Source organism: Mus musculus, chromosome 1 (genome assembly GCF_000001635.26).
Source record: "Mus musculus strain C57BL/6J chromosome 1, GRCm38.p6 C57BL/6J".
In the NCBI taxonomy this organism is placed as follows: Eukaryota; Metazoa; Chordata; class Mammalia; order Rodentia; family Muridae; genus Mus; species Mus musculus.
The window spans coordinates 179,711,946-179,733,303 of NC_000067.6; the positions used below are offsets into that span (position 1 = coordinate 179,711,946).

General features: G+C 46.5%; 1 protein-coding gene across 1 annotated transcript in view; it reads right to left on the bottom strand.

The window, feature by feature from the left end:
* Kif28 (kinesin family member 28) overlaps positions 1-21,358 on the bottom strand; it is a 50,164-nt gene that overhangs the window by 16,909 nt on the left and 11,897 nt on the right. Inside the window, exons 5-11 of the mRNA NM_001370897.1 lie at positions 21,053-21,277; positions 19,301-19,455; positions 16,264-16,375; positions 4,767-4,834; positions 1,928-2,034; positions 883-995; positions 507-597 (exon numbers count right to left, since the gene is read on the bottom strand). Of these exons, the coding sequence (NP_001357826.1) occupies positions 507-597; positions 883-995; positions 1,928-2,034; positions 4,767-4,834; positions 16,264-16,375; positions 19,301-19,455; positions 21,053-21,277 (871 nt within the window). The remainder of the gene's footprint in view (positions 1-506; positions 598-882; positions 996-1,927; positions 2,035-4,766; positions 4,835-16,263; positions 16,376-19,300; positions 19,456-21,052; positions 21,278-21,358) is intronic.

Genomic DNA, 21,358 nt, shown 5'->3' on the forward strand with positions numbered 1-21,358 from the left:
CTTAGTTACACTCCGTGGACTGAGAGAGACAACGGAGAACTGTAGGGTGATGTCGCTGCTCTGAGGCACCTGGCATGGTGAAATGCAGACACAGAAGGAAGAGCGATGGTCTCTCAGGGCTCAGGAAGGAGAGAGGGGAGGTGGCTTTTAATGGGTATCGAGTTCTGGTCTGACACAATGATGGAAAGTTCTGGAATAGATGTGGTGATGGTTTAGTGCCTCTGCACTTAACACTCAAGAGAGGTTAAAGATGTGAATTTGCTTTGTAGTGCAATTTAAAAAAAAAATCAAAAAAAGGAAAGGGGGAGGGAGGGAGGAAGAGAAGTGAGGAAGGGAAGGAGGGAGGGAGGAAGGAAGGAGAGGGAGGAGGCATGGAGGGAGAGAGGGGAGGATCTGAAGTGGGGGAAGGGAGGGAGGAAGGAAAGGAAAATCAGAGCTGGCCTGGGGTGGTGGAGTGGGGGCAGGGGGGGCGGATGGAAGAGTAAGGGGACAGCAGAATCAGGTACCATTGTGAATGAAGAACTTGAGGACCCCCGTGAGCTGTGGGTCTTCATTGACATTGAGGAGGTGCGGGAGAATCCTTACCATCTTCTGCTCCTAGGAAGACAGAGAGAAGTCTGTCTCAGGGGCCCCGGGAGGTAGGAGAACCATCTGGGCAGGCCTTATCCCAGGGGTCTCTGGAGGAAGAAGAGCTGTCTGGGCAGGCCCTGTCCCAGGGCCCTCACTTCCTTTGGTCCCCCACCAGCCATCTTCTATGGCCCCGCCCTCCTTTACTTCTGCCTTACCTCTTTTCTTCAGGCCCCTGGCATCCTCTCCTGGCTCCCTACTCCCTGCCAGAGCCCCAGGAGACGGAGCGGGACCACAGCATGGTGTGAGTCTTACCTGTGTGAGTGCCTCGTACTGCTCCTCCCACTCCCTCCGTGCCTGCTCCAGCAGCTGGGCCCAGGTCCCCTGATTCCCCAGCTGCTGTTCTGCCCAGAAACAGGCTGGGTGCTCTAGAGAGAAGGAGGGACTTGAAGCAACAGGCCATCATCAAAGGTGAGATGTAAAGGAGACAGAGGAGAGATAAAACGGAGCTGCTTCTGTGTGATTCTTCCGGAACACTCATCTGCCTGGTCCTGGGGTAGTTCGTGGGGAGCATGGAGCTCAGAGGTCCCTCTTTCTCCTTTTCATGTGTGCAGGCACGTGACCATCTATCCACACAAGGACTTCTCATCCAGCCAGAGGTTCAGAAAAAACAGATTTGCCTTCCACCATTTTTCATGTTTCATGTCTGGGTTTGTAATAATGGGACTTCGATGCCACACACAGGTCAACACCCAGCACTTGTGACCAACAGGGCCAGGTGTGGGCCACCGTCTGCATCTCCTCTAACTCAGGCAGCGCTTTGTTGCAGTGGATGCCTGAGGTCAGCCAGTTGGCATGGGAAACCTGGAAATGTGTTCTCATGGGTGCGCCTACTCCATGGGAAAGCCCAAGGCTTTGTTTCTTGTAACAAAGGAGACCTTACACTCATCTCCAAGCTAGGATTTCTCAAGGTCGAGTCACTTTGGTTTGTTTGTTTGCTTGTTTTATTATTTTTTTTTAATTTATTTAATATGAGTTCTCTGCTGCATATACATCCGCCTGCCTGAAGAGGGCATCAAATTCCCCTAAAGATGGTTGTGAGCCAACACTCAGTTCCTGGGAATTGAATTCAAGACCTCTGGAAGAGCAGCTAGTGCTCTTAACTCCTGAGCCATCTCACCAGCCCCTTGAGTCACTTTGTTAAAACCCTTAACAAAACTTAGGCCTTCCCTCCCACCCCAACTGCCTGGCCAGCTCTCCCTCCCCAGACCAGCTGCTCTACAAGTCACCCCTCCGTCCTAGCCCCTGGGTGTCATCCAACTCTAGGAGGGGCTGAGCTTGGCCTCCTGACTTGATTTACCTGCTGCTCCAGCGCCCCTGAATCCAAGCAGCAGTGCGTTCTCGGCCCTGGAAGCTCTCGCCAGTGGACAGGTGTTGATCACCGCTCTGTTGCGAACCTTCTTAGCCCTGCATTTGCAATGGCAGACACACTCTCAGGCCCTTTTGCAGTCAGAGCTTTAGCACCAGCCCTGGGGTAACAGCAGGCAAGCTGAGATCCCGGGTGAAACCATGTCAGCTCTCGCTACCTGGTGTGCCTAGCCTTTTGACATTGTGACACTACATTGTCATCTACAAATTTCTTGGGCCATATTTACATTGTGGGCCTGTGGGTCACAGGCTAGACATATCTGCAAGCATGAAGACCAAAGCTGATCTCAGTAACCTACATGCTTCACACAAATTCACTAAGCTCAGCCCAGTCCCTGTGCTGGGCCCCTGAACATCCTGGGTCCTGAACACTCTTGGCTAATCCAAGAATGTGCTTCATCAACAATTAGAACCCAGGGAGCCATAGGCAAACTGCCCCACTATGTGCCACAGGCTGCGGTCAACTCACAGGGTTTCTGTTCCTGCCCCCACCTCCCATGTCACCACAGAAACTCAGGCATACCTGACTTACTCTCCATCTAAAATTTGAATTTAACTGAGTATCTTATGCTATTTTTATCTTGATGTTGGGGATTAGACCTGCTTTACCACAGGACTTCACCGCCACAGCTGTCTCAAGCCTTTGCCATTTTATTTCACAAAAGAAATTTTAAACAGGGGCTGGTGAGATGGCTCAGTGAGTAAGAGCACCCAACTGCTCTTCCGAAGGTCCAGAGTTCAAATCCCAGCAACCACATGGGGGCTCACAACCATCCGTAACAAGATCTGACTCCCTCTTCTGGTGTGCCTGAAGACAGCTACAGTGTATTTACATATAGTAATAAATAAATCTTAAAAAAAAAAAAGAAAAAAGAAATTTTAAACAGATTCTAATGAGGCTTGCACCAAGCCCAAAGTCCAGGACAGAGTGGATAGAACCCAGAGCCCCTCTGTGCACAACCCCTCCCAGAAATCTACTAGCCCAACAGTTACCCAGGGACAGCTTGCCTAGCCAGCCACATGCCAGGTGCAAGTGAAAGAACCTAGTGGGGAACCCCCCACCCGATTCTCGGCATGCACCCAAGAATCACGAACAGACATCTTGATGTAATTACATGAGGACGTTTAATTACGGAGCTCCGGACCAACATGCATCCCACATAGGAGATAACGGATGTCGGCCACGAGGCTCGAAAGCCAGGGGCTTTTATGGGGTAATGGGCTCAGGGGTGTGGAATTCAGCATAGCGACACACTATTGGCTTATTCAAACATTAACAGAAAGAACACAGGGCATCAGGACTTTGTTCCTGTGGGCTGGGGGCTTATCTTTGTTCACATAGCAACCAGTTGATGTATGACTTTACCCGGCGTCAAGGGGCAATAGACAGAGGGGAGATTCTGGCCAGATGGTGTTGACTTAGATAATATAGCCCTGCTGGTCCTTGCATACCTTTTTATCTTTACAGTCAAGATGTTCTTAGGAATGCCTTAATCAACAGCCTACAGTCAAGATGTTCTTAGGAATGCCTTAATCAACAGCCTACAGTCAAGATGTTCTTAGGAATGCCTTAATCAACAGCCCGGCTCTGGCATGCCTGGGGGCTGTTCTGCTTTGTTCTTAGTCCCAGGCTGGGGCCATGGGCTCTTAAACTCACAAGTTACAATATTTTATTTTCCTTCACAAGCCAACCCCCCCAGCCCCCTCAACCCCCCCACCCCCGCATAAGAACTACTTAGCTACTCCAGCTTTCTCCCTGCCCCTCTCCTCCCTCCTCCCCTCACCCTTCTCTCCCTCCACATCTCTCCATCTTTCTCCCTCCATCTCTCTGTCCGTCTCCTATTCTTCTCTTCTCTCCTCTCTCTTCCCATCCTTTTCTGTCCCCCTCCTTTCTCTGTCTCTACCCCTTTCCCAGGTCCCCATCTCTTCCCCCAATAAACTTCCTTTTGTACCAGGCCTGTCGCATGTACTAGGCATGTCCCCTCAGGGGAACGCCTCGGTGGCCTGGGGCCACTGAGCTGCTCCCTCCCACAACCTTATGCCACCTTTGATAAAACACAGCAAAGAGGGCTGGAGAGATGACTCAGCAGTTAAGAGCACCCAGCAACTACACGATGGATGGCTCACAACCATCTGTAATGAGATCTGATGCCCTCTTCTGGGGTGTCTGAAGACAGCTACAGTGTACTTACATATAATAAGTAAATAAATGTTTAAAAAAACACACACACACAACAAAAATTGCAGCAACAGGTGGGAGAAGAACATCTAGAATGTTCCTAAAGCCTGAGTTCCACCTACAGATCTGAGCTTGCATTACAGATACTGGGAGAAAATGCGGTGTGAAAAGGTACTGCCTCTGAGCCACGAAGGCTGGGAAGGGACCCTGGCTGAGAAGTGTCTGAAGGTCCCTTAGGAGAAGCACAACTGCACTGTAGGGTTTTGTTGCCTAGCTGGCTGGAGCTCTAACTCACTGAGATTCACCTGCTTCAGACTCCCAGATGCTGGGATTAAAGGCCACACACTACCACCTTTAAGGTCCATGATGTAATTTGTGATTATCCCTGTGAGAACAGCAAGAACAACTGCCGTGTTTATCCCTGCGTCCTTACTGTCAAGCCCACCCTCCAGCCCCTCCTCCCCTCTCCCGGGCCACTTGGTCCTCCCCACTGGACCCCCAGCCCAAACACCAAGCCATCAAGTAGAGCTGAACAGGGTTGTGACTCAGGACACAGAACATGATGACTAGGTACCCCCCACAAGCTACCCACCTCTCAGCATATCTCAGTGTCGACAAGGTTTCCTCATAACAGATGTCAGCTGGACTTAGGGCTGCAATCTGGAAAGGCCCCGGAGCAGACTTAGGTCATCAGGAGTTTATTACCATCGATGCTATTACAATAGCTAACATTGGGGCTGGGAGAATGACACGGACAGTAGGGTACTTGCTTTGCAAGCATGAGGTACTGAGTTTGATACCAGAACCCATATAAATATGCCACATGTACTGGAGCACACTTGTGAAGCAGAGGCAGGAGGACCCATGGAGCTTACTGGCCAGTGGTCTAATTGGTGAGCTCCAGGCCAACAAGAAGCCCAGTCTCAAAGGAAGTAGATGACATTCCTGAGGATGACCCTCCTGAGGTTGTCTGTCCTTTATACACACACACACAAACACACACACACACATGCACACACAGACACACATGGACATTCCCACCTATGCATACACAGACACCTCATGAACACACGTGCTGATAAAAAAAAAAGAAACTAATATTCACAAAACATTTTATGTAATTGTAGTGGCTATTCCTGGTTGTCAACTTGACTATATCTGGAATTAAAAGAAAATAAAACTTGAGACTTGTGATTCATGTAATGTATGTCAAGTAGCCCAAAGAGTTGTTTGTGAGCTTTAAAACCTGGGGCTGAAAAAATAGCAGAACAGGCCGGGACATGCCCGGGCAGGCCCATCGATACCTGTCCTGACTGGCCTGGTACCTCCCTATCTCCCGCCCTTCTGACAGTCTGTTGATGTTTAAATGGACCAATCATGTGAAACCACGCAAATTCCTCCCCCAGCCCCACCCCTTTTCTATAAAAGTCCCTAGCTTCCAAGCCTCGGGGTCGAAACCACTGTCTCCTGTGTGAGATACTTTTCGAACCGGAGCTCCGCCATTATGGCTCCACCATGTGGTCGACACCTCTGTCTCCTGCGGGAGATACGGGTCGGCCCGGAGCTCCGTCATTAATCTACCTCATGCTTTTACATCAAGATGGTTGTCTGTTCGTGATTCTTGGGTGCGCGCCAAACGGAAAATGAGTGGGGGTTTCCCCACTAGGTTCTTTCAGAATGAACCACAATCCAGAATTGGAAAGCTCACCAGTGTCCCTAATCTGGAGGCTGGGAGATAACAAGTTTCTGACCTGGATCTTCACATGGAGATCTTGAGGCATGGTGGCTATGAATTCTAAAAGATTAAGACAGGGAGATCTCTAAATTTAAGGTCATCTGAGTTTAAAGGCATGGTAACACACACCTTTAATCTGGGCCACACCTTCTGCTAGAGACCTACATAAGGACATTAGAAAAAGGAAGATATACCCTCTCTCTTCTCCTGTTTGCCTTGTGGAACTAAACAACTGCTAGATTCTTGGACTTCCATTCACAGCTGCTGCTGACCATTGTTGGGGAGTTGGACTACAGACTGCAAGTCATCAACAAATTCCCTTACTATATAGAGACTATCCATAAGTTCTGTGGTTCTAGAGAACTCTAATACAGAAGTTGGTACCAGGAGTGAGGTGGTTCTAGAGGAGCAGAAGTATAAGAATGAGTCTTTTAAAAATCTGGAGTTGGTTTGATAATTCACCAGCACCTTCAACTACTGAAACCTCTCCAGAGTCTCTCCCTCTTGGGAGCTCAGAGAATATTCAAGATCTGTGGTTGAAACTATATTTCAAGCTTAAAGAAGCTAATGCCCTTGATTATCTTGATGAATTAGGTGATTCTGTATACAAAACGTTCTACAAGATGGGGGAAAAAAACCAGAAAATGATTTTGCTGGGTGGTTGCTCTTAGCATCTCAGGGAACAAATGATGAAGGAAAAGAAGGAGTTGTATGATAAAATTGAATGACTCCAGACTCAAGTAAACAATCTAAAAGTTGCTAACTATGTCCTTGAGGAGAATCTTCTCTCCAGCAGCCACCGAGCTCAAGTTGCAGAAAATCAAACGGAAGCCCTTATTATAAGGTTGGCTAAATTACAGCAAAAATTCAAGTCTCAGCCTCAGAGGCTGTTAGCAGTTAAAGTAAGGACATTAATTGGCAAAGAATGGGATCCTATAACTTGGGATGAGGATGTGTGGGAAGACCCTGTTGAAGCTGAGAATTTTGAATCTTCAGATTCTCAAGGGTTTGCCCCACCAGAGGAAGTAGTACCCTTAGCCCCACCCCTTGAAATAATGCCTTCCTCCCATGAGGAAATTAATCCACTAGAGTCTGATAAACCAGCAATGACTTCAGCTGAAGAAAATGCCAGACAAGACAATACTGATGTTTCTCAAGGCCCACCAATAGTTTCTTCTAGACCTATAACCAGAATCAAGGCAAAGCAGGCCCCTAGAGGGGAGGCAGAAAGTGTAGTCCATGAGGAAATTCGCTACACTTCTAAGGAGCTTAATGAGTTTGCTAATTCATTCAAGCAGAAGCCTGGGGACTATGTGTGGGAATGGATTTTAAGGGCGTGGGATAATGGTGGAAGGAACATAAAACTAGAGCAGGCTGAGTTTATTGACATGGGCCCTCTGAGTGGAGATTCTAAGTTTAATATGGAAGCTTACACAGTTAAAAAAAAAAAAAAAAGGTGTCAGTCAGAAGTTTGTTTGAATGGTTGGTTGAAGTGTTTATCAAAAGATGGCCTACTGAAAAGGAGTTGGAGATGCCTGAGATCCTTTGGCTTAGTGTTGACTAAGGGATTTTAAGGCTTAGGGAAATTGCAATGCTAGAGTGGATATATAGTGTAAAACCTAATCCTACACAATGGGAAGGACCAGAAGATATGCCCTTCATGAATCCTATAAGACGCAAACTGGTGAGAGGGGCACCAGCACATTTGAACAGTTTTGTTCTTGCCCTTTTCCTTGTGCCAGACCTTAGGGTTGGAGATGCTGCTGCTCAATTAAATGAATTAAATTCAGTGGGTTTAATTGGGCACCGAGGCCTTTTGAAGACAGTTACAGTGCCAATTAGGTGGCAGCAGCATGGAGGGCTGGGGCAGAGTTCTTCAGAAGGCAGTATATGCTTTGAATCAGCGCCTGATATATGGTACAGTTTCTCCCATAACCAGGATCCATGAGTCCAGGAATCAAGGGGTGGAAAAGGGAATAGTTCCACTTACTATCACTCCTAGTGACCCTCTAGGAAAATTTTTGCTTCCTGTCCCCATAACTCTAGGTTCTGCTGGCGTAGAAGTTTTGGTTCCAGAGAGGGGAGTGCTCATACCAGGAACCACAATAAATGTTCCATTGAACTGGAAGCTCAGACTTCCCCCTGGTCATTTTGGGCTTCTAATACCCTGAAAGCCACAGGCTAAGAAAGGAATAACAGTGTTAGGAGGGGTGATAGATTCAGATTACCATGGGGAAATTGGATTGCCTCCCCACAATGGAGGTAAACAGGATTATGTCTGGAGTGCAGGAGATCCCTTAGGGAGTTTCTTAATACTACCATGTCCTGTGATTAAAGTCAATGGGAAACTACACTAGCCTAATCCAAGCAGGATGACAAAGGACATAGATCCATCAGGAATGAAGGTATGGGTCAATCCTCCAGGAAAAGAGCCAAGACCTGCTGAGGTGCCAAGGGTGAAGGAAATACAGAATGGGTAGTAGAGGAAGGTGTAGCCTCCCCCAGCCTTGAGCAGGCTGGCTCAGACCTTGCTTCCACTGAGAATGAGACCACCTGGGGTGGAGCCCTCACCTAGATGGCTTTATTGTTCTGTCACCTGCCCGCTGCTCTTTCTCAAAAACTAGAGAGGCTGAACCTGTCTTCCTGAAATATTCCTGAGATAGCCGACAACCTGTGGACTTGGCGACCTAATGCTAACTGCTCTGACAGATTAGTGCTAACAATTTAGCAACAAAGCATCAAGAAGCCTGGCATGGCAGGGGATGAGCCTCCCCCTATATAAGCACAGACTCTTAGTAAACATGGGGCCATGATCAGAAAATTTATCTTGGTCTCTTTTATTCTCTCACCGGTCTCTCCTTTACAGCTCCGGCCTCCCACTCAGGAACCCAGTTAGTGTGGCCTCAGGCAGCTACAGGAAGGTAGTTATAAATACCAGCTAAGACCATGTAACCAGTTGCAGAAATGAGGATTATAAAGTAATAAGAGCTGGGCGCAGTGGCGCATGCCTTTAATCCCAGCACTTGGGAGGCAGAGGCAGGCGGATTTCTGAGTTCAAGGACAGCCAGGGCTACACAGAAAAACCCTGTCTCGAAAAACAAAAACAAAACAAACAAACAAACAATATATATATAGTAATAAGAATGCTCTGTCTTATTTTGTTAAGAATACATTTGTCTTTCTTTCAGTTTCTTTAACATCAATTGGTATTTAAATTGAGACACTAAAAGAATATTCCCTAGGGACATTGCCCATTATAAAGTTATTAATGCATTTGTGATTGTATGAGGAATAGATATATCAAGTTAGGCGTATTCATGACCTTGTTATTGTTTCATGTGAGCATGAGATATTATTTGTGTCAAGTTGACAAGGGGTGGATTGTAGTGGCTATTCCTGGTTGTCAACTTGACTATATCTGGAATGAACTACAATCCAGAATTGGAAGGCTCACCAGTGATCCTACTCTGGAGGCTGGGAGATACAAGTTTCTGACCTGGATCTTTGCATGGAAATCTTGAGGCACAGTGGGTATGAATTCCAGAAGACTAAGACAGGGAGATCTCTGAGTTCAAGGTCATCTGGGACAAAGCAAGTCCCAGATCCAGGCATGGTGGCACAGACCTGTAATCAGGGCCACACCTTCTGCTGGAGACCTATATAAGGACATTGGAAGAAGGAAGATTTGCTCTCTTCTTTGCCTGCTTGCCTTGTGAGACTGAACAACTGCTAGCTCCTTGGACTTCCATTCACAGCTGCTGCTGCTGCTGCTGACCATTGTTGGGGAGTTGGACTACAGACTGTAAGTCATCAACAAATCCCCTAACTATATAAAGACTACCCATACCCATAAGTTCTGTGACTCTAGAGAACCCTGACTATTACACTAATTTTCAGCACTATTTGAAATTTTACTCACTTTTTAAGATGTGTTTGATTATTTTATCTGTATGAATGTTTTGCCTGCATGTATGTGTGTGTGTACCATGTGTGTGTGTCTGGTCCCTGTGGAGGTTCAAAGCAGGCATCAAATTCCCTGGGATCGGAGTTACAGGTGGTTGTGAGTCATCATGTGGGTGCTGAGAATCAGCAAAACTTGGTCCTCCGCAAGAATAAGTGCTCTTAATCACTGACCCATCATGCCACACCCCTGAACTTCTAATTATTAAAAAATAAATTTATTTTTACATTTATTCATCTATTTATTTGTGTGTGTGTGTGTGTGTGTGTGTGTGTGTGTGTGTGCACATGCACACGTGTGCATGTGCATGTCGCTGTGTCATTCAGAGGACAGCTTACAAGAAGAGTTGGATCCTTCCACTCTAGATTCCAGGAATAGCACTCAGGTCATCAGGTTTGGCCACAAGCACCTTTTCCTGCTGAGCCAGTCTCACTGCCCTGTTTGAACGTTACAACTCTGCTTAGAGAAAACTACAACAGCTAAAGCCACCCATGTGATAACTGGTCAGAAGTGGAATTTGAGCCCGCCACTGGCTAACTCTGCCCCCATCCTGCTGACTCTGCCTCGGGCTCTCAATGCTGGGTCCTCAGGAAATTGAAGGATGGCTGAATGTTAGCAGGACAGAGAGGAAAGTTTCACTGGTTCCAGATCCTGTCAAGAGCCTGGTGACCGATGCTGTGTGCTCTTCCCATTCCTGTCAGTGAGCTAAGCACCTGGGAAAATCTACTGTCAAAAAGAGTTTCTCAACCAGGCGTGGTGGTGCACGCCTTTAATCCCAGCACTTGGGAGGCAGAGGCAGGTGGATTTCTGAGTTTGAGGCCAGCCTGGTCTACAGAGTGAGTTCCAGGGACAGCCAGGACGATACAGAGAAACCTTGTCTTGAAAAAAAAAAAAAAAAAAAAAAAAAAAACCAAAAAACCAAAACAAAAAAATCCCACCCAAAAAAACACCAAAAAACAAAACAAAACAAAAACCCAAACAACAACAACAAAAAAGAGTTTCTCTTGGCTCGGACTCCTAGCGGATTCAGTCCCTCGAGGCAGGTAGTTAGGGAAGAGCATTGCAGCTCACAGGTGGATTTGGGATTGTTATCGCCTACATCCAGGGCAGGGCTTTCTTCTTTGCTAAATCCTCTTTGGAAACACTCTCACAGACTGGGACAGAGATAGGCTATGCTTTGGTAACCTCCTAGGTGAGGCAACACAATATTGTGAAAAGATCTCTTAGATTCTAAGAGACTGGCACTTCTGCTGGACCTCACAGCCAAAGCTAATAAAACACACCTTGAGGTCTCCGAAGACTTCAGGCTGCTGTGTGCTCAGCCAGCAGTTGGATCTCTCCTGTTTGTTCCGCCAGCCTTTAAGGGAACAATGCCTCTGATCCCCCTATTAACCACCATTTACAACCTAAGATAACACACAGCTGTAATCTGAGTTGTATACACTTGGAACAATGCAGGAGTATTGTTTGCTGAAAGCGGCACTTACAGAAGTAGAAAGCAGCTTCCTGAAATGGACCATAAAGTTTGAAGAAGGCATTGTGGATACTAACCAATAAACAAGATGGATGGAGTTCTCTCTGTTGTGGTCGGGCAGGCTGGAGTCCATTGGAGCCAGTGACTTAATCCCTTTTAAGAAATTTCTGCTGATATTGGGGCTGATGTCATGGAGCTTGGAGGTTGGCTGTGGCCATTCTGAGTCTGAGCCTGGGATGCTCATCAGCACTCACCCACTACCTCCTTTTCTCCGACATTTTGTTGTTGCACTACAGTGGGGTCGGGGCTGGCTCAGTAGTAGGAGAAACTCTTAAAATGTACACTTCTATAATTGCAGCACCTGCGGGGCTGAGGCAGGAGCATTCCTTATTGCTCTGTTTACTCTGTTGCAATGTATTGTAATGCTAAATTCTGTACTCCAAGGCCTAGGCCAGCTTTTATTGCCCCAAACCTTGTTCCTTAATTTTAAACTATTGGTTAAATAAAAATGGCTACAACCAATTACTGGAGGGAATAGAGGTAGGCAGGTTTTGAGTTACCATGTTAGGCTTGGCAGAAGATGGAGAAGAACAAGGAGGAGAGAGGAGAAAGTGCCATGAGTGGAGATGTACTGTGAGTGCATGGAATAGTAGTATCTGGGGTACACCACTGGGGTAGCCAGACCAGCTGTTAGAAAAAATAAATTAAGGGTTACACACACACACACACACACTCCCAGTAACTGTCAAAGCTAATAAAATAACCATAGTCTGAGTCTCATTTATTTGTAAGCTAGTCCAGGATAAATTCAAAATAGTTGTACTACATTTTGGTACACTTTACCTTGGGCATATAACCAAACTATCAGGGACAAGTTACAGGGTGGAGAGGCACACCCTTCCCCAAAAACGCAGCCTTTAAGCCACCACAGAACGACAACAACAAAAACAACAGATAGTGCTTGGGACCAGGCAACTGCCTCATTCACCAGGCTACATGGTCCCATAGCATCAGTCCTGCATCACGGAGAGCTTCCGGGGGCCTCCCTCCCAGCACAAGGCTCAATTGCTTGTTGAGACACAGTTTAAAACAATTTAAAAATTCAAGGTCCGCCGGGCGTGGTGGCACATGCCTTTAATCCCAGCACTTGGGAGGCAGAGGCAGGCGGGTTTATGAGTTCGAGGCCAACCTGGTCTACAAAGTGAGTTCCAGGACAGCCAGAGCTATACAGAGAAACCCTGTCTTGAAAACAAAAAACAACAAAAACAAACAAACAAACAAACAAATTCAAGGTCTGATAGGACAAATAGAGCTGCTCAAAAGTCAAGCCACTTAAGGAAAATCGAGCATCTCCTAAAGCGATTCTATGGATACTGAAAGACAGTGACTTTGGCAGACTACTATAAATAAGAGACCAAGGTTAAAATTACTGTCAGATAGAATTAAGATTGAAGGATTAGTGGCTACTGGGGCAGATGTAACCTTAACATCACAAGATTCCTGGAATCCAGCTTGGCCGCTTCAAAGGCTATTTACATAGCTTCTAGATAATGGGACAGGAACTACAAGTCTTAAATGGATTAAATGTATAGGACCGGAAGGTCAAATAGGAAAGTTAAGGCCGCCAAATTTATGAGGAAGAGATCTATTGCAACAATGGGAAACACAGAATAGCATTCCTCCAACTTTAAGAGACAGACCATATAGGAGGAGGCGTTTCTGTTAAAAAACCAAACAAGCAGGCAAACAAAAGGTATTATCAGGAACAGTTGTAGACTGTCCAGGGTATCCATTGATAGGATTCAGCAGAGAAAAACTCTTCAGTGGCCAGCTGTCTCTGACATTTCTATAAATTTTGGAAGCTGAGTCCCTCCTGCATACTCAGATAATATTCCTTCCTTCTCAGGTCTCTGATGGAGTTGAAGATTAGATAGGCATATTCTGACTATAAACTTAGATTGTTTAGGATTGAAGAAGTTGTTCTAGAACTATCTACAGAGATATTTTTAGAATGATAATACATGTTAGGATTAAAAATTGATTTAGGGGCTGGAGAGATGGCTCAGTGGTTAAGAGCACTGACTGTTCTTCTGAAGGTCCTGAGTTCAAATCCCAGCAACCACAAGATGGGTCATAACCATCTGTAATGAGATCTGATGCCCTCTCAGGTGTGTCTGAAGTCAGCTACAGTATACTTACATATAATAATAAATAAATCTTGCTGGGCGTGGTGGCACACGCCTTTAATCCCAGCACTCAGGAGGCAGAGGCAGGCAGATTTCTGAATTTGAGGCCAGCCTGGTCTACAAAGTGAGTTCCAGGACAGCCAGGGCTACACAGAGAAACCCTGTCTCAAAAACCAAAAAAAAAAAAAAGAGATTTAGATACAGAACTCTGAACTCACCAGGATAGGATAGATAATAGAATAGTTTCTCCTGAGTTGCCAAATATGAATAGACCGGACCGAACTTTTTGAATGTGACTCTTACCTATAATTTTCATAATTGTTCCAACTGTATGTTGTTTATTATTATTATTATAAGAAAAAGAGCCTTTTTATTTAGACAGAAGAGGAGGATTGTTGAGATTTGCTCTGTTGCTATGTATTGCAATGCTAAATTCTACACCCAAAGGTCTGGGCCTGTGAGTGACTTCTCATGGTTACTGCTTTTGTTGTGTAAAACCTTGCTCCTTAATTTAAAAACCATTGGTTAAATAAAAATGGCTACAGCCCATTACTGGAGGGATTAGAGGCAGGCAGGTTTTTGAGTTACCTGGTTGAGTGGGGTGGGTGGAGGAGGAGAGAGGAGACTGAGGCGGAGAGAGGAGAAGGTACCATGAGAGGAGATGGACCAGGAGAAACAGCAAGTACATCACTGGGGAGGAAGCCAGGCCAGCAGTTAGAAAAGTAGATTTGGGGTTACCCCCCAGTAATTGTCAAAGCCGAAGAAGATAAACATAGTCTGAGTCTACTACAATTTATAATAGTTGTACTACACAGGAGAAATATGATTTTGAGGTCAGCCTAAACTATAGAGCGATACCTTGATTTAAAACAAGCAAATCCTTCAAATCTGCCCACATCAGTGTTGCTGATCTACATAGGTGTCTGGCCTCACTGTCTCTGGGGACTCTGCTCTCTTTTAATCTGTGTTCTGTGTGCGCAAGGTGGCTTGGTTGCACTGATTTTGTTTCTGCATTCCTGGTACCGGAAATGGAACCTAGCACTGTACACACATCAATGCTGTGTCCAGCACGACAGCCCCAGTGTAGAGGGTGGCTTTCAAGTTTTGTTTGTTTGTGGTTTTGTTTTGTTTTGAGTGTTTTGTTTTGTTTTTTTCTTTTCTTTTATTTTTTTCTCTGTGTAGCCCTGGTTGTCCTGGAACTCACTCTGTAGACCAGGCTGGCCTCGAACTCAGAAATCCGCCTGCCTCTGCCTTCCGAGTGCTGGAATTAAAGGCATACGCCTCCACTGCCCAGCAGGAAAGATGTTTTATTCCAAGTTCTTGGTGAATGTACCATTGAGATCCACAAATAACTGACACCCAGAAAGACTTTAAGATGAAGTATTTTGTTTGTAGTCCCAGGCTTGCTTCCCCCACTCCACAACCCCCTACTACTCACACCTTCCCCTTTCCTACACCCCCCACCTTGACACCCCCACATTCCCTGCCATAGTCCAGCAAGTTCCATTTCCTCCCTCTTCCTCCAACCCTACCCACTTAGAATGCATCCCAGCAGAAAAAGCACCAAAAAGGCCCAGTCCCACATTCCTGACAGGTGTCCCAAACCCCCCACCTGAAGTCACAAGCCACCCCCACCCCCACCCCCACTAGACTCTATAAGACGCTCCCGTGACATAGTCTGCCTGTGACTTCTTCTGGCTTCATCCCCAGAGACTGGGGAACTCCCTGGAGTCCGTTCCCAATTAAACCTTCCTTTTTTACTTTTAATTCAGCTGAATTTGCTTATTTCATCTTCAGAGAAAACCTATCAATCACATTTAGGCAATAGTTTAGCGGACCTTGGTTTAGCATGTTGTACCACATAGCTGACTCTCAGTGGCTGTACATCTGTCTGGTGTACCCACATAGCCAATTCTTAGTGATTGTACAACTGTCTGGCAACTACCTGCCTCACCACAGAATGCTGGTAGTAATATTATTAATTTTTTTAATGTTTTTTTCTTTTGTTTTTTGTTCTTCTCTTCTCTCCTCCTCCTCTTCCCCTCCTCCTCCCCTTCCTCCTCCTCCTCCTCCTCCTCCTCCTCCTCCTCCTCCTCCTCCTCCTCCTCCTCCTCCTCCTCTTCTTCTTCTTCTTCTTCTTCTTCTTCTTCTTCTTCTTCTTCTTCTTCTTCTTCTTCTTCTTCTTCTTCCTCTTCTTCCTCTTCTTCTTCTCTCTCTCTCTCTTTCTTTCTTTTATTTATTTTTGGAGACAGGGTTTCTCTGTGTAGTCTTGGCTGTCCTGAAACTCCCTCTGTAGATCAAGATGGCCTGGGACTCACAGAGATCTGCCTGCCTCTGTCTCCTGAGTACCAAGATCAAAGGCATGCACCACCACCATCCAGCAGGAATGATTATTAATTTTGTTCTTATAGCAAAAATAATTATATATAATATTCTAGGCTGGAGGGCTGGCTCAGTGGTAGAGCACTTGTCTGGCATATGATAGGTCCTGTTTTTCTATCCCCATCACAAAACAGAGACAAAATGGAAAGCAATGTATATTCCATGTGCCATACCCAAAAGCTGCTGCAAAGAATAAATAAAATATTTAATATCGTGGAAGCCTTGTCCCACACCACAATGGACACGCATTGAGGGTGAGGCCAAGCCATAAGTCCTGTATGTATTGAGAGTGATTTCAGCCATAGACCACTAAGAGCTGAGCAATGTCATCTGTTCTAAGAATGATCTTACCAGTGTTGTCCGGCTGTTTCCGCCCAGGGCTGACTGGAGCAGTTTGGTCAGAACAGAATCCCTGTAGGGAATATGCAGAACTTTCTTCCCCATGGCTAGGTCGGCCAGAGCACTGGGTGAAGGCAAAAAATAAAACAATCAGTGGGAGGAGTAAGAACGAAACTGCTTCCCCAGGGGTAAGCTAGAGATGGCTCATGAATCCCTGCTGGGAACCTGTGTTGTGGTTTGAAGGCCACCCTGTGGGTAAGCGTTTTCTTAACCCTGTGAGTAAGCTGCTCTGCTTTGTGGATAAGCACCCCCCACCCAGTACCCCTGCTCAATCTCCCTCCACCGAGCCACCTAGCCACCATGCTTTTCCTCACTCAAAAACCACGAGTAAAGCTAAATCCTTCCTCCCTGACACGGCTTCATGTCAGGGAGAAGAAGCCAATACACCCTGTAAAATTACAATAACACAGAACGGCAGATACTCGTGCAAGAGTCCCCAAGCAAGAAAGGACATAAGCCAGAGACCTTGTGTACACTGCCTCATTTACACAAAAGACAGCGACTGCAGAGAAGGCACCAAGCTGAAGAGCATGCTGAGAACTCCATTTTGAACCGCATAAGGAGCTCACCACTGCCTGTAACTCCAGCTCCAGGGCATCTGACGCCCTCTTCTGGCCTCCACGGGTACCTGCACTCATGTGCGCATATCCACACTCATAAACACAGACAGACATACAAGTGCTGGGCGTGGTGGTTCACGCCTTTAATCCCAGCACTTGGGAGGCAGAGGCAGGCGGATTTCTGAGTTTGAGGCCAGCCTGGTCTACAAAGTGAGTTCCAGGACAGCCAGGGCTACAAAGAAATCCTGTCTTGAAAAAAAAAAAAACCCACAGACATACACATAATTTAAAAATGCTTTAAATTATAAAACTCAAAAGTATTAGGCAAAGATTAATCTGACAGTATAAAGGTCAGCTTGTTTTGGTGGTGTGACAATAGGGAGGGGGTGTGTTCCAGGGGGTGTACATTTGTGTGTCTGTGTTCCGGTGGGGAGGGGTGTGATGGAGACTAGTGATTTCGGAAAGTCTTCTATATTTTGACATGGGTGGTAATTAAACTGTGAGTGTGTGTGAACATGTATATGTTAATTCATTGAATAGAAAATTCAAGATTTGTGTACTTCAAAACTAAAAACAAAACAAACATTTATGTATGTCACTGTGATCTATACCTTAATTAATGAGTTTGTTTGTTTTTTTTTAAGTTACTCTGAGAAGAAAATATAGCACCTTATCGTCCTGCCACCAGCACTCAGAGGAGCAGGATCAGACCCTGCACTTGCCTAGCAGCACAGTAGGGCTGGTCCAGGTGGCATAGGGGAGGGTGAGCCAGCCCCAAAGGCATAAAAGCAGGAGATCTGGCCTTGCCACTTGCTGGCTGCAGCTTTGGGTGAGCTAGCCGGGGCAGTGCTGGAGAGCTCACCCTGGTGGTATGGATGTGGGAAAGTTGGAGGGCTGACCAGCTCAGCCACCTCCCATGCCCAGATCCAGGGCTTTGAGCTAGCCCACCCCAACATCTATCTCCTCATCTATGAACTGCTGAACAGTGTGGAAGGCTGGTCCTGCAGACCCAAAGCTGCAAAATCTCCAAGGGACAGGGCAACAACAGGATAACCAAGAGTCCGGATGAAGATCCAGTATCGATGTAGGAGAAGCCAGAGGCCTCGAACCAGACCAATGACTCGTGGCTAGGAACCTCTGCAAGTAAAGATGTGTGGACAGAGGGGAATGCTGTGCATCACCAAAGCTTCCACCGTGAGAGTTTTGTTTTGTTTTGTTTTGTTTTGTTTTGTTTTGTTGGGAGGCTGCAAAGACATCGGATGGATATGAAGGGGTGGGGAGATGAATGGAACTGGGGCGCATGATGTAAAATTCACAAAGAATCAATAAAAAAAGTTTTAGAAAAATGTGCCCCATATATGCACTAATGTTCATGTGATAAAACGAGATAGGAGAGGGCTGGAGGATGCTCACTGGATGAAGTGTGGACAGTGGAGTTCAGATTACAGCACCCACCGAAAAGCCAGGTGTGGCAGCACTGCAGAGCTTGTGGGGTGGAGACAAGGAATCTCCCCAGGGACCCCTGGGAATCTGCTTAGCTAGACTCGCTGAACCAGCCAGCTCTGTCTTCACTGAGAAACCGTGCCTCAGTAAATACAGTGGAGAGAGTTGAGGAAGACACCCTACATCTCTGGTCTCTGCACATAGGTGTGCACATGTGCACACATATCCACTCACAGGTGTGCCCACGAACATGAAAAGAAAACAAAAAGAAAGAAAGGAGGAACAGTGTGGGGGGAGGGGGAGAGGGGTGGAGCCTCTAAGAGGAGAAGACGGGAAAAGAATTCTGCACTGACTAGTTCTTGTGTCGGTCAGGTGAATACTTATTTTATTAGTGTTATTTTGTTAGGCATTAATTAGTTTTAAATATACAGGAGGGCAGGGCATGAGCCGCTGGTGCCAATGAGTTGCGAAGTAAAGGTTATTATTAATTTAATCCTCTTTCTTTGACCTTGGTAGGTTTTGGAGCTGGGGTTGAGATCCCGGTCTTGGGCTCACTACAGAACTGGAGCATCACCAGTGGATCTTCACTGTCATAGTTAATGTTATGTTGTGTTGGTTTGAATGAGAATTGTCCCCAGGGCTCATATGTTTAAATCTTGGTCCCCATTTGGTGAAACTGGGAAGGATTAGGAGGTCTAGTAGGAGGTGTGTCACTGGGCGTTAGCTTTGAGGTTTCAAAAGCCCACACCATTTCAGTTAGCTCTTTCCACCTCCTGTTTCTAGATCAAGATGTGAGTCTCAGCGGCTGCTCCAGTGCCATGCCTGTCTGTCTGCTGCCATGTTCCCTGCCATTAGGGTCATGGTCTTATCCTCTGAAACCATATGTGCCCAATAAACTATGTCCTCTATAAGTTGCTTTGGTCATGATGTCTCTTCAGAACAATAGAAGAGTAGCTTCTATGGATATCTGTACGCTCGTCACATACCTGATGACGTTCCCTAAACTGGTTAGGCTTAAATTGACCCTTGATCCTTCCCTCAGACGGTCTCCTTCAGACCCTGATGACCTCTGCCTCTCGCTTCCCGCCAAGTCCACCATGTTGATGCTGGACCGTTTGGTGAGAGCTGTGTCCAGGAAAACCTGTAGAGACACGACACCTCAGGCTGTTAGGTTGAAGCCCAGGAGACAGACTGGTCCACAGGCTTACAATGAAGGTGTTAACTCAGGCTCCAAAAATAATAGACCAATGACAGTTGGCACTGAGGGTCTGTCCTTGTGCAGGGACAGTTGATAGGGGCAGTGCTACCCTCCCAGGTCCAAGTGTCCTGCCGCCCCTCTCCAGTTCTGCAAAGCTCTTTTGCAGAGACATAGTGGACAGCAAGCGTTGGACAAGCATTTTGTTTCATTGTTGTTTTGCTTTGTTTTGGAGACAGAGTATCTCAGTGTAGCCCTGGCTGTCCTGGAACTTACTGTGCAAGCCAGGCTGGCTTCCAACTCACAGAGATTTCCCCTTGACCCTAAAATAAGAACTTCAAATAACTGGGAGAACCACATGTGCAGTAAGCGCATTATACTAACGTGATTATGTTCATCCAGGAAAAGGCATTTAAAATGTACAAAATGCCCCCTCCCTCTCCCTCCCCCTCCCTCTTTCCCTCTCTCTTGTTCTCTCTCTGTCTGTGTTTCTGTACATGTGCATATTTGTGCATGCATGTTCTCATATATGCTTGTATGTGTGTGCATACACAGGTACACATGCATGAGTCATGAGTGTCCATGCAGAAGATGGGAGTTGCTATCGGATGTCTTCCTCAACTGCTCCATACACACATACACACATACACACTTAAACACACAACTAAGCCTCCGTGATCCTCCTGTCTCTGCTTCCTCAATGCTAGGATTAGAAGAACACGCCTCGCTCTTCATGTAGCAACTGGGGACTTGAACCCTGGCCCTCCTGCTTGCACAGCGAGAGCTTTATCTTCCTCTTCAAAAGGCAGTACTTCATTTCAGCCTCCCAACATGCCTGAGAACAGAGCTATCAGCCCATTTTACAGAAGAGGAAACTGAGGGTTGGGAAGATAATCTCCTCTGTTCCCGGTGTGAACATGATGGTTTCCTCCATTGCTGGTCCAGCATGGAAAGGGCCTGTGGAATCACAGCTGGTTGTGGCATTCACCCAGGATATAGGAGCAATGCTTCTAGAACAACTTTGGGAAGTTACTTAGAGATATCCTGACTCCCATCAAGGAGATTGGAAAAGATAAATCCTCTCTTGTTTACCAGAGGCTTTAGTTAGTGGATGTTACAGGGATTTTCATCTTAGACAGAATCTTAGGAAGTGCTTTAGCAACTGGCTACGCCCTTGGCTCATGTCTGGTCCTCAGACTGGTGTCCATGGACCTGCTAATCTAAATTCTCTACTTATATCACAGGGGCTCATGACCCTTACCAACTCGGACTCAAAATTCATTCCTCAAAGTGTAGAATTTACTTGAGGAAAACCAACCAGCCTTGTCCTGTGGGCACTCTGAGGGCTTGTGACTCGTAAGACAGTTTCACCACAAGTAATGGGACAGCCTAATTGAGGGATAGATAGGGAGAGCAAAGCCCTCACCTCTTTCCATGGTCTATGGTTGGAAGCCGTTACCTCAGCCCACTGGTCCACTCTGGAAGGATTCACTGCACCACCCCCACTCGGCCCCTGGGAGCCTGTGGCAGAGGAGGGTCCCACCTGCTTGAACTGGATGGCGATTAGCATGTGGGATCGGCTGCTGCTGGCGTTCATGTTGGTGGACGCTGTCATCCTGATTTTTGATCCTTGCTCCACCAGCTTTTCAATTTGTGCATAATTCTCACAAGGCACCCACTTCAGACCTTCCACAAAAAACCCCAGCTGTTGATCCTCCCTGACTCTTAAGCCTCCGGGAGCTTTGGTTCTAGACAGCAAATCCCTGATCTGTGGGAGGAAAAAGAAGAAGGGCTGGGGTCGTGTTTAAGGTGGACTTCACCTCTTTCCTTGTTAGATCACTGCCTGCGG